We start from the raw sequence: 13,609 nt of genomic DNA, 5'->3' as shown, positions 1-13,609 counted from the left end.
ATGATCTTCTGTGCTGTTTCTTATATTCCACGTATGAGTGAAACCGTATGATAATTGTCTTTCTCTGATTGACTTATATTTCACTCAACATAATACCCTCCAGTTCCATCCACATAAATGGTAAGATTTCATCTTTTCTGATGGCTTTTAATTTTATTGATGAAGATGCTGACTTAAATGCTAGCTTATGTAACACATATTAGACTTTTCTTTAAGGACTTCTCTGCACTAAAAAATGAGAAGTGCTCAGAAAGGCCACATGAAGTTCTTCATTGTATTACTTAGTGCATTAATGTTACCTTCAGAGGCTGTAAGAAATTAGCTGACGGTGTGTTCTGTTTACTACAGGGCTTGACTGCCAAGAGAGGATGGACAGGGGTATGAAATGAGAATGTTAATACCTACACAAACAGGCATACATGTTCAAATACTAAATATACAACTACCTTTGAATCCTTGTAGAGAAAGAGATACCCATCTCGTAAAACACAATACCGGTCTTGAAACTTATTTCCAGAAAGTATTTTAGATGGTTCTTCTTTAATTTTCAACATTCCTTCTTTGATACTTTCCAGGGCCCCTCTCTCTGTAAGGTACAACATTGCTTTTGTAAGTTAAGTACATTTTCATTTATTTGGAATATAATATAAAACATTTCTATTTTTTATTTTGATAATATAAAATCGGAACTTGCTTCTTATCAGTAAGAAGCTGATGGTTAATTTCTGGGAGCACCATGTGTCAGGATATTCATATCTACTTATAAGGTCTGCCTACGCTGTCCAATTGGCTACTGGCTAATGAGCCCTTGAAATGTGGTTAATCTCAATTGAGGTGTGTTATTAGTATGAAATAGATGCCATATTTCAAAGAGCTTACCAAAAAAAGGTAAAAATATCATAAGTTTGTAAGGCTGATTAAATGATCAAATTATATTTTAAATAATGAATTTATATTACTAAAATTAATTTCATCTATTTTAGATCTTTTAATGGGGCTACTAGATAATTTAAAATTACATAATTGGCTTTATTATATTTCTTTGGAACTGCTCTTGAAAGAACAATGCAAATACAGAGGTAAAAATGGAAGCCGCTCCCAGAATTCTGATATAGGAACCCAGGAATTCTTGGGGCACTAAATAAAATCTTATACATCTGAAAAAAAATAAAAATCCTATACATCTGAACCAGGTAAGGATAAAAAAGGCAAAACTGCTAAGGTAGAGAATTTATCAACAACTACATTTCATGTGCAATACTGCCATGCGTCACACTTAGAAACACTCAACCAATTCTATAAAAATACTTTTTGGTGAGAACACCAAATTTGGGGACACCTGGGTGGCTTAGTCGGTTAAGCGTCTGCCTTCAGCTCAGGCCATGATCCCGGAGTCCTATGATCTAGTCCCACATCAGGCTCCCTGCTCAGCAGAGAGCCTGCATCTGCCTCTGCCTGCTGCTCTCCCTCTTTGTGTTCTCTCTCTCTCTTTCTCTCTCGCTCTATCACAAATAAATAAATAAAATCTTAAAAAGAGAAAAAGAACACCAATTTGTACTTGTATAAATTTATCAATACAGCTCCAGTCTAAAGCTTTCTCCTTAAAATCTAGACAATATTCAACTGCCTACTTGGGAACTGAAGAACAATGGGAGGGAAAAAAGGAACCCTGAGTCAAACAGCTATGACACGGTTATTATGGTGTCAATATCTGCTGGATATTGGAAGCATCAGTATCTACTGGATCCTGGAAAATAACAGTCATAACACCTATCCTACAGATTATCGTGGGCCTCATATTAGATAATGACCACAAAAAGACACTATATCAGACCAGGACCTTTAACATTTTTCTGCTAGTCAGGTGATAATTCTTAAATATTCATGCACGGTTTCTGAAATTTAAAACAATGTGAATACAAAATATTCATGCACTATTTCTGAAATTTACAAAATAACTTGAATGGTTTTAGAAAGAACTCTTAGTCTGAAATCTAACATTTCCTTTGTTTGAGGAAAACCTGTACTTATGTGACAAATAATACACAAAGGATCAGAATTATAATCAGCATAAGGAAATGAAAGTTCAAAAAAATAGAAAAAGTTCCTCATAATTATACTCAAATATGAGCATGGCATGGATACCTGGAAGCAAAAATTCCCAGGAATAATCATATCTCTGATGCTAAGCACAGATGTGCAAACAAATGTAATTAGCAAACCCCAATAGTCTTCACAATACATGCACTAGCCATAGATAACACTCTTTTAATCATACTGTCATACTAAAATAGCTTCTTTATTGGTAGTATGCAACTTTAATTTCTGAAAAACACTGCTAAAATTTGTCTTCTCAAACAATTATTACTCAATATTCAATCCCACAGAAAAATATTTCAAATGATATTTTACAGCTAAATAACTTCTATTTAAATTAAAAATAACTTTTCCAATGAAAAGAAAGAAGATGTATTTTAATACAACTGGAAGGTCAAGAAAAAAATAAACATAAAACTATTCAGTGAAATTCATATTACATCAAAACATTCATTTCTTCATAAGGTACTGAGGGTCTGGTATATACTCGGTTCTAGTAATAGACAACCTTGGAGACAATGAGTTAATACGTCTGACAAGCAAAGCTACATTTGCTGACAGAAGCGAATAATTCAAAAAACATTCAGTAGGATTAATGATTCAGCTGCTGTGGAACAGGGAAGTGGAGAAAGGCAATTACAACACTGTTGGTTTAGAAACAGGTAAATCATTTTTTAAAGTTTAAATTAAAATCAAATTGTGAGATGCAGATATTATATAATGCTTAAGACAAATTCCATTCACACCTTTTAATGATACTTTTTCATTTAGATTTTTGTCCAAATTAATAAACTTTTCAAATTTTACCAATATTCATATGTCCAATGCCTAAGTAAACCATTTGTAGGACAAAGAGAAAATAGGCTTAGGAAAACAAATATTTTAGCTGTGTTTGGGTTCATACTTGGTAATATTTATTTTAATTATTACATAATTGAGTATATTAACTAACTCTTGCAGCATACATTATTAAGGGACTCAGGAGAAAGGCTTCGAGAAAAATATTTGTGAAGAAGGAGGGAAGAATGAAAAGAACTTTGAAATATGAAGTTCTGTAACTATCAAGGATGTTAAAAACATTTCAAAAGCTCTCACAACTAAATTTCTATTTGATCTCAAAATGTTAAGACATGTAGAAAAATTACCCACTACTTAAAGGACGAAATGAAGCTACATACTTTGGGGGACATCGTGTATGACTCAGCGTGTAACAAAATCAAAGTTAAGAATTAAATGGCTTCTAATAATTCACTTTTTCAAACTTTTCCAGTACTGCTTGCTCCCTCAACTGTGGGGTACTTCATTCTTATACTTTCAATCCCTCCCCTTCACCCCAGGCAGGAAGCTTACTAAGGTTCTCTGCTCTACAGGAATCTGGTTCAGTAAAAGTTCATGCCAGCTGTGTCCACTGTGCCTGCTATCCAGACGCTGTCCAGGTTTGAATTCGACTCTAACTTGTCAGAATATAAGCTTTTGGCCCTGCACATCTCTTCTTAGCTGGAGTTCAAATTCCTGCTTCATCATTCTTGAGAATCTCAGAACTCCCGTCTCCCTGCTATGCTTTGGGCTTCTCAACTCCACGAAGTCTTGCTCTCTCCATAGTCCTTCCCAGCACAGTGATCATCCTAGATTTTTTTTTTTTTAAGGATCCAAACTTCAGAGCACTAGTATTTCGAATGCCACGTAAGCAGTCCTCCTGGCTACACCCTTTCCTATGGTCATTGAATATACATTAAATCCCTCTGACCTAATCAAAAAGAATGATTTCACATGTCATATCGTCCAAGACCTCAGTCCTCTGCATGGTGTAAGTTAATAAGCATGGAATACTTCTATGTACTAAGAATGTAAAAAAGAAGAAAAGAAAAGAAAAAACATAGGACATACTCTGTAATTTTGCTTTTAATTGAAAAAGAAACCTGCATAGCACATGATTAATGTACTAAAAGAAGCCTTTAAGTAACTTAGGAAAATCATCTTATTTTTTTCCCAAATGTCACAAATTTGAAGATTTAATGCACTCCCCAAGAACTTAATTCCTTCAGAGGAAGTTTCTGGGATGTACCCTAATGGGTAGAATTTCCTTTACTATCTTTTTGTCTTCTATTCCAATAAATTTCCAACATACTGTTTTCTCTAGAAAATCACAAATCCCTCTTCTCGTCTTGTTGATTGATAGGACAAGGAAGGCACAATTGGACTTAAAACATCTTTAGAGTTAACAGTGGAGTCAAGAAAAAAAAATAGTATTCTCAGTTGTGCTCTAATGTTACTATTAATTAGAAAAGCCCTTAAAAGTCACAGGCATGAAACAAAACAGAATGGCCAAATTTATTTAAGCAGAACAGATTATCATATTACTGGGGCAATAAAAACAACAGAAAGAAATTTTTCCAAATCACCTGAAATCCTCAAGTTTTTATACAAAAAGAACAATTCCTAACTAGTGGTCCCTAATCCCAATAAAAGAACTGATCTGTAGAGGAGGTGGAAATTTCCTGGTAAGGAGAGGCAGAGACAGAGACACAGGAGGGAGAAACATAAATCCAGGAATGGTACTACTAAATTTGTTCTTCTTTTATCCTCCACGGCAGGCAGTGGGCAAGTCAGCCATTGTTCTTTGAGAATTTCTCTTTGGGGCTTAATTCTATTTCATTCCTAATGTTATCTTCTAACCCCTGCCTTTCCTACTGACTACCTGGAGATTCCAGGATTCTATAACACCATCCTCTTTTCTAATGGGTCCAGCAAATGATTTCAGATTGTGAAATAAATAGATAAAACAGATTATGCAAATGCTGTTTTAACAGGTTAATCCCCTCCCCCCAACTCCCTTCAAAGACTAACTTTCTTACTACCAAACGTCTACACTCGTTTTCCTGACATTTAAAAGGCTGAACTGAACGTCTCCTACTCATCTCTATAAAATATTAAATTAAAATATATTTAAAATAAAATATATTTAAAATATATTTAAAATATAAATTAAAATATATTTAAAATATATTTAAAATTTAAAATAAAATAAATTTAAAATTAAAATATATTTAAAATATATTTAAAATTGATCATAATATACTGTTTGGAAAACTAATCCTCATCTCCATGCATGACTTAAGTTGATCACCTTAATAAATTTAAGTGAAATTCCATTCTCTTGCTTCTATATAAATTCTATCCCACTTCTCCCAACTTATAACAGAGATTTTTTCTAACTATTCTAGTCCAATCTTGTTATTTATGTCTCTTAACTTTAAGATATAACTTAATTCCTGAATGCATAAACCATATTTGCTTAATACTTTGCTTTAAAGTACATGATTGTTTCATATTTGCTTTTTAAAACAGTGTGTACCTTGGATTTTCCTCCCCAACCTATGGGAGAGCTGACATAGCACAGTAACTGAGAGCACACTTTGCAACTGAATTTTAATGACAACCATATCCTACACCCAATCTCAGGCAGTAATCTCTGAATCTTAGTTTCTTCAACTGCAAAATGGGAACACCTGCAATACCCCATGGATTTAGTATATAAAGTACTTAGAACAGTGCTTGGGACAGGGGAAGTAGAATTTAACAGATGACACATCATTTTCCTCTGTACTATGAAGCCTACAGAAAGCAAAACCGGAAAAAACTATACTTTCGAAGTCCTGATGATTTAGAGACTGATTTTTTAAGAGTTTGAAAAACTGAAATCTGATTTATCCCTGATTTCAGGATACTAGGTGGCTTACGACAGAATATATGGCCTGGATTTGGAGACATCTTGATTCAAATGCCTGTTCCACCACCTACAAGCAGGTCCCCTTGAGGGAGTGATGTAATGTCTCCATATCCTAATTTCTCCATCTGTAAAGGCCTAGTTAAGTACTAGTAGACTAACTAGGAAGAATAAATGAGATGGTGAATGCAAAGTATTCAACCCACCATCTGTCACAGAGTAATGCATCGTAACTAAAATGTATTGTTATGTCTTATATTTCTTATATACGTTCTGAACAAGACAACAGGATTTTAAAAAGGTCCATTTTTTTCTATATTTCATGGTCTCTATGTGTTCCCCTTCTTTTGCTGGCAAAGATTATTTCTTCAAGGCTACACGTTACCTGAAAAACTTCCTTATTCCATCTCTGCCCGTGAACTGTAACGGAGGCAAATGGGCAGTTTCCGGGAGAGACATCCTCTTGAAAACATGCCACGACCACGTGATACTGGCAATATTTGTTACCTAATAGCTAAAAATTTCCTACAAATTAAAAATTAGGCACATTTTTCTTTGATATCGATTATATAGAGAATGTATATTTCTTTTTTTCTTTTTTGAGTACAGTTGATACACAATGTTACATTAGTTTCAGGTATATGATTCAATGATTTGACAAGTTTATGCTATGTCCCCCAAAGTATAGTTACTATCTGTCCCATTACAACACTATTATGATAAACTGACTATTCCCTATGCTATGCCTTTAAAACAACAACAACAACAACAACATTTATGTGAGAGAGAGTGAGAGAGAGAGCATGAGCATGAGGGACAGAGGGAGAGGGAGAGAGAATTCTGAGCAGACTCCATGCTGAGCACAGAGCCTGACTCAGGGCTTGATGTCAAGAACATGAGGTCATGACCTGAGCAGAGACCAAAGTCAGATACCTAAGTGACTGCACCACCTAGGTGCCCCCAACCCATGCTGTGCCTTTTAATCCCGTGATTATTCATTCTCTAACTGGAAGCCTGTACTTCCCACTCACTGTACCATTTTGCTCAATTCCTCCATTCCACCCCCTTCCCTCTGGCAACCACCAGTTCTCTGTGTTTATAGGTCTGATTCTACTGTTTATTTATTCGTTGTTTTGTTTTGTTTTGTCTGAAGGACCTAGAGGATATTATGCTAAGGAAAATAAGCCAGGCTGGAAAGACAAATAACCGTGTGACAAAGAACATGTGCATTTTTTATGATGTAGAGAAAGCAGAATTTCAGGTACATTGTTCTCGCTGCAGGACATTCGGTCAAAATTCATTTCAGTAAAATTTAGTTCTGCAACTGAGTAGAAACCAAACTGGTAATAGCTGCTGGAAAGTAATCTATGTCTTAGAAAAAGCCAAATACGTCCCCTGACTCATTCCCAGTCTATTTTCCTTTATGCTATTTGTACTGAAGAAACAATGCTTAATAGAACTAGTAGCCCGTTGACATTCTTCTACAATTAGAGTCTCCATAAATAATAAAATTATAAACATAATTACTATTGAAGGATTGACTAGAAAAGTGCCAGAAATTCCATGTCGTATAACTGACAGTGCAAGTTACAGAAAGTAGAAACTACTTTTCTATTCTGTTTTTACTGTTACACTGAATTATAATAAACTTTAAAAAAATTAGCATAGTAAATGATGTATTCTTTTATATTAAATCACGATGTTGTTTTTAGCATACTCTTAACACATAGGTAACACTTTAGGCTTTCCAAAGTGTTCATGTATCTTATGGCATTTGATTCTCATGCAACTTTTCTGAGGTTTGTTTTTTTTTTTTTTTAAGTAATTTCTACACCCAGTGTCAGGCTTGAACTTATAACCCTGAGATCAAGAGTTGCATGCTCTATTGACTGAGCTCGCTAGGCATCCCCCCATACAACTTTCTAAAGTAGGAAGTATAGGTAATACGATTTCACTTTGTAAATGAGAACACTGTGGCTCACAAAGTTTTGTGACAAGGTTAGGAAGCAAATGCCCTATAATTACAATTCAAGTCTCTTAACATGTAACATAGAATTCTATTTTCTATAATGAGACACTTCCAAGTAATGGTCATTATTATCATGATCACCAACACCATCACCATCATTACCACAGTAATAGTACATTTTCCAGTACCTTTCCTGGCTTCGTGTACCATTTTACCTTGTTAAACACAATTTTTCCTAAAACTTATTCCTTTGATAATTCCATGACATTGCTCTGTCCTTTTCTGGCAACATTTCTGAAGGTTCCTTCACACAAAGGGCCTCTTTTGATACACCGGTGCCTTAATGCTGGTAATTCCATGCTCAGTACTCTAATGTTCTTACTTTCACACTACAACTACATGATGTTATAGTCTCCAAAGACTAAAACCATGTTCCAAATAATGTGGTCTATAGTGATGGGTATTTAGATCACTTCTAGACAATATACTCTTGGGCACCTGACAACTAAAACTTAAGACATCCAAAACAGAATTCAGTGACCCCATCCCTATGTCATACCACCAGCAACCCCCTTCTATACTCCCTATCCTAATCTCTCACAAAGCATTCAAACTCAAGAAACAGAGGACTATATCCTGCTTTCTCAATAATACCATGATGCTAATTTCCTTTGGGAAGCATTCCCTAACCAGATAAAAGCTGAGATGGCAGGGCGCCTGGGTGGCTCAGTGGGTTAAAGCCTCTGCCTTCGGCTTGGGTCATGATCTCAGGGTCCTGGTATCCAGCCCCGCATAGGCTCTCTGCTCAGCAGGGAGCCTGCTTCCCCTCTCTTTCTGCCTGCCTCTCTGCCTGCTTGTGATCTCTGTCTCTGTCAAATAATAAATAAAATCTTAAAAAAAAAAAAAAAAGCTGAGATGGCCCTGCTGGGCTATTCAGTCGGTACTTGGCCACTAACAAAGTGTTTTGTTCATTTATAGTTTAAAAAGTTTACTCAATGTGTACTTTGAGTGAGTGAAAGAATAAGACATTGTCCTGTTATAGAGGATAACCCATATATGAAAAACTAAACAAGAAATGATACTTTCTTTGTTAAATGGGAGACATCGGTGTTGGAAGAGATGTCAATAGTCAACTAAATGAACCACTTGTCTGTGCCTAAAAGCTCTCCATACCCTTCCTGGCCCTTAGCAGTCATGTATCGCACGCTGTGTTTATAGCCTTAGAATTTAAACAGACTTCATACATTTGGATTTTCTGTTCCTTGCGCGGAAAGATAATGCTTAACAATCCTTCAAATTTTCCACAGTAGATGCCTGGCAGATTCCTAATAGAAACTTACCAGTTGGTTTTCTCACTACAGAATTACAATATTAAAAGAAGTCAGAACATTCATGCTTCATAGTGAATATCAAAGATTCATCAATTTCCAAGAGGATACTTCCATTTGACATGGACAAGGCTTACCTTCAACGTTTATACACATTTGGATTTAAAAAGATTTGATGGGGAATGGAAAGCGAATCATTTCAGCTAGACTATGATTTATGGGCTTGTACTATTTTCGCTGGAATTTTCTTTTATTTTCCTAAATCAGTTCATAGTGAATGGTGTAGCTTTCCAGGTTTTATTTGCCAGAAGCAGTTGCATTTTGAACTATTCTATTCTAATGCAAATTTAATTCCAAAGCATCTGTCATATGCAGCAATCTAAATTTAGAAACCCACAGGGATCTGCATTTGAGTTACATCTTATATCTTAAAAGTATTTCTTCCCCATTGAGATCATTAAAACTTGATTCTATATCTCACATACTATCTGGGTAATTTTACAGATCTTTAATGCTTAAAACAAGACGTTAGCAACATAAAATTATTTATTCTGGAGCCTTACAGAAAGTATTCATTTATGGTTTACCTGTGATAGAGATGCTGAAGCTTAACTCAATACAAGAGATGATAACAAAAGACAGTCTAGTGAGATTAGCTATGACAAAGTCTAAATGGCAAATTAAATGAAATTTTATTCTCCCTATTGTAAAGTCTCAATCATAATCCATGGGGTAGAAAAGAAATTTGAGGACTATTATCTTCCTTTTCAAGTTAGTTAACTCCTCATTACAATAATGGCAATGGCATAAAATGTTTCTAAGAAATAAAATGCTGTTTTTGAAGAACACAAAATTGATTTCTAAGTAGAGGCCACAGAAAATTTATTTACTCTCATATACTTTTATAAAAGTGAAGTATGCTACTTCATTACCTTAAATGAATGAGCAGAAATTAAGTGTTGGATGATTTTAAAATCCACTCCTACTTGTGATGCCAACATTTTAAATTGTTCAGATAAAATGAGAAAATTAAGGGAATGAAAACCCCTACACTACCCTAAGCCTTTAAACTTATTTGATAAAATTTTTGACTTAGCAAGGAGGTGTTGAAAATGTAATGTAAAAAACTATATGCTTGTGATTTGTTATATAAATCAGAAAAATTCAATAAATGAAGTGCAAGTCATGTATATATACAAACACACACACACACACACAGGAATAGAGATAGGGTCAGGTAGGCAGATAGTAACATCTGTGGCAACTAGACATCAGGTATGGAAAAACACAGATAGTACTACTTTTTATCTTAACAAAATGTTAAAACATTAGCTATTTGTTACTGAGAAAACATGTGGTTGCAACCAACTACCCTGGTTTCAAATTCTGCTAATTTCCACTTGCTCCCCAGGTTAAAGTAAGAAAATGTTAAGAAAGAAAAACCCTTCACATTATTCCTTTTCTGTCATGAAGAGCAATGTATTTCTGAGATGATTCCAGTTTTTCTGCTAACAAACTGACAGAGAAATCACATCTGATTTACTTTCATTCCTTTCCTTTTAGATCCCAATTTTAAGAAGCAGTGGATGTAATGAATGGAGCAATGATTCTGGAGTAGGTGGTCATTATGATTGATTTAGGAGAAATTTGCCAAGACAGAGACAAAGTAGACGGAATATCTAACCGACCTAAAATCTAACACCAAATATATGCCAAAAGAAGTATTTATAAACTCCAGGTTACTGCAAGATACAATTATAGGGAAAACAAATCATGACCTAAGAAATTGATTTAAAAAAATAAACAACTGGCCGGAGTTGCTTTAAAATGACAATCTTAAATTCACACAGATGCAGAGCAAACCATAATGAAAGAGATTATTTTGCTTTGACAATCTGAATATAAATCAAGCTCTAATTAAAAAACATTTATAAAAATTTTATTGCCTAGAAGATTAAAAAAAAAAGTTCTTAAAATATTTACTGCATCGACACTCCTATTTTTGACCAAAAATACATTAATTACTAATATGAAATGGTCCAATTAATCTATTTGCTGTTGGTGTTACTCTAACACCTCACTTTTTTTTCCATGCAAAGAGAAATAATTTCCTGGTACAAAGAACTACAGAAACTATAATTACAATCTGGATACTCGTTTGGAAACCAGAGGAAGGGACAGGGCAGGGCACAGGCATGTGTTTTATGGCTCCCACCCCATCAGAGGAACGAAGGAGATGGGAGAGCAACACAAAAGTTTGCTGACATTTTACCCTAGAGAATATTTCCTTCAAATCCCTGATCCTATCATTTGAGCCTGCTTTCCACTGCTTGGGCTCTCCAGTTTTTATACAGATATTTTGTCTACACCTTACGAATGCCTGATACTTTCACACCAGAAGGACACACTCCCAACCCCATGAAGAGGACACACAGGAATACGTGGGCATCATGCTGACACCTAATCTTCTGACCCAGTTTCAGGCAGAGCCAGCGCAGTTTCCCACTCTACCATTTCTCTGGGTCCTTAAGCAACCTTAAGGATTCTACTCAGATGTGACTGCTCTCAACCAGCTCAATGTGTATGCTCTTATTTTTTTCATCAAAGACCAAGGGCACTTAATAGTATTCTTGCATTGGTTATCCCCCACCCCTACCTGCACGAAACTTTCTTTTATATCACAGCCTTTTTAAGTTCTTATTCTTGTCTGTTTTCATTCATCTGGCCAATCCACTAGCATTTAAACAAGAGCTAAGGTACTATGTCTAGGTATGGGTTTCAAGTACTTTGTAACATGGTAAATTAGACACATTTCAGAAGAATACTTGGAAAAGGAAAAGAAAAATTCTCACCAGAAAAAATGTACCTGAAAAGATGATTTTCTAAAAGAAAAGAAACCATGAGAACCTATTATATATATTTCATAATGTGGACAGGTCTTGGTTCATAAGCTTGATACTATTTCCTCATCTCAGTGTCAACATGAAATAAGAGAATTTAGGAGCTAGAACAGATTTCACAGATTATCTGACTGGGAAATTCTCAACATTGGCACCCCTGATATTTGGAGCCAAATAATTCTTTGTGAAGAGCTGTCTTATGTTTTATAGGATGATTAACAGCATCTCCAGTCCCTACTCACTGAACACCAGAAACATCTAGTTGCGATTCAGAAATGTCTACAGACATTGCCAAATGTCCCCAGGGGAACAAAAAGAGAACCAACCTGAGAACTACTGCTCTACATCATGTCACATCTGTAGGAGTACAGAAAATTTCTGCTGCAATCCCAAAGACGTGTGGGTATGTGGTCAAAAACAGATACAATTATAATAAAAGAATTTAAAATAAGATAATGGTTTCTAAAAGGCTAAATTTCTCCAGCAAGAAGAAAATACCTGTTTAGATGTAAGACGAGAATGACATATAAGTTGTGACACTGCTTGCCTTCTGTCAAAATGCTCTCAGGTAAGTATACGAGATACAGGACAGATATCTGAGATATAAAGGACACGTGATAGACTGAATGTTTGTGTTCCCCAGAATTCATATGTTGAAACCCTACCTCCTGGTGGGGCCTTTAGGAAGGGAATTGGGATTAGATGAGGTCAGTGGGTGGAGCGCTCCCAGAGGACTAGCATCCTACTAAGAGTCACAACGGAGCTTGCTGCCTTTTTTTGCTCTCCTCCCTGTGAGGAGATAGAAGAAAGGGAGTCTGCATCCTTCAGATGGCTCTCAGAACTTGACCATGCTAGTGCCTTCATCTCAGACTTCCAGCCTCCAGACCGTGAGAAATCAACTTCTGCTGTTCCAGTCTATCCTAGTGCTAGGACATTACCATGAAATCAGGAATGTATCAGATTAGCTGTGGTACAATTAAGAGCTTACTGATCTATGACTATTAGCTGGAGAGCCTGAAATCCTTCTAAGCAGGTTTATAGCATTTAAGAGCTGTACATATATATAAAATTAGAAGACAGACCAATCTGTTCTCAAATCCAATATTTAGTAACTGTATGATCTAGGGCAAATTACTTCATTTCTGTGCACTTCTCTTTTCCCATTTGGAAATTTTAAAAAACTTGAAATGAGCTTTGTTAGGTACAGAGCTCAGTTAATGATATGTGATAAATAGATAGTAACAGTCATTATCAATATCAATCGCAAAAGCTGTAGTAAATTTTATCTTATAAAACTTAAATTCTTTGCTTTTGGAGTTGGTTTATATAGAGTGCCGGCAGAAGATCTTTTCTCTAATTTGTCAGTTAATGACAACAGAAGAATCAGTTTGAAAAAAAAGTTCTCTGATAGTTCACAAGGGTTCAGAGACTGGCTGGCATGCTTCCCTTGTCCTAGCTAACTTATTTAACCTTACATGTGTACATGTCTTCTCCTAACTGGATGGCAAGTATACTTATTGGAAGCGTAACATTTTGTACTTCCTTTTTTCTTTTTTTTTTTTTTTTTTTTGCCCACAAATCACGCCAA

General features: G+C 35.3%; 1 protein-coding gene across 2 annotated transcripts in view; it reads right to left on the bottom strand.

Moving 5' to 3' along the window:
• The window catches only part of LOC111149134 (ArfGAP with RhoGAP domain, ankyrin repeat and PH domain 2), a 185,229-nt gene that overhangs the window by 29,857 nt on the left and 141,763 nt on the right, over positions 1-13,609 (bottom strand). For both annotated transcript variants that reach the window (XM_022506074.1, XM_022506073.1), the window contains one exon: positions 447-586. In XM_022506074.1, the coding sequence (XP_022361782.1) occupies positions 447-586 (140 nt within the window). The remainder of the gene's footprint in view (positions 1-446; positions 587-13,609) is intronic.

Source organism: Enhydra lutris, unplaced genomic scaffold, assembly GCF_002288905.1.
Source record: "Enhydra lutris kenyoni isolate GAN:26980312 unplaced genomic scaffold, ASM228890v2 scaffoldscaffold21, whole genome shotgun sequence".
Taxonomy (NCBI): Eukaryota; Metazoa; Chordata; class Mammalia; order Carnivora; family Mustelidae; genus Enhydra; species Enhydra lutris.
Note: the sequence above shows the minus strand (reverse complement) of the source record. Positions and strands in the feature narration are given on the sequence as shown.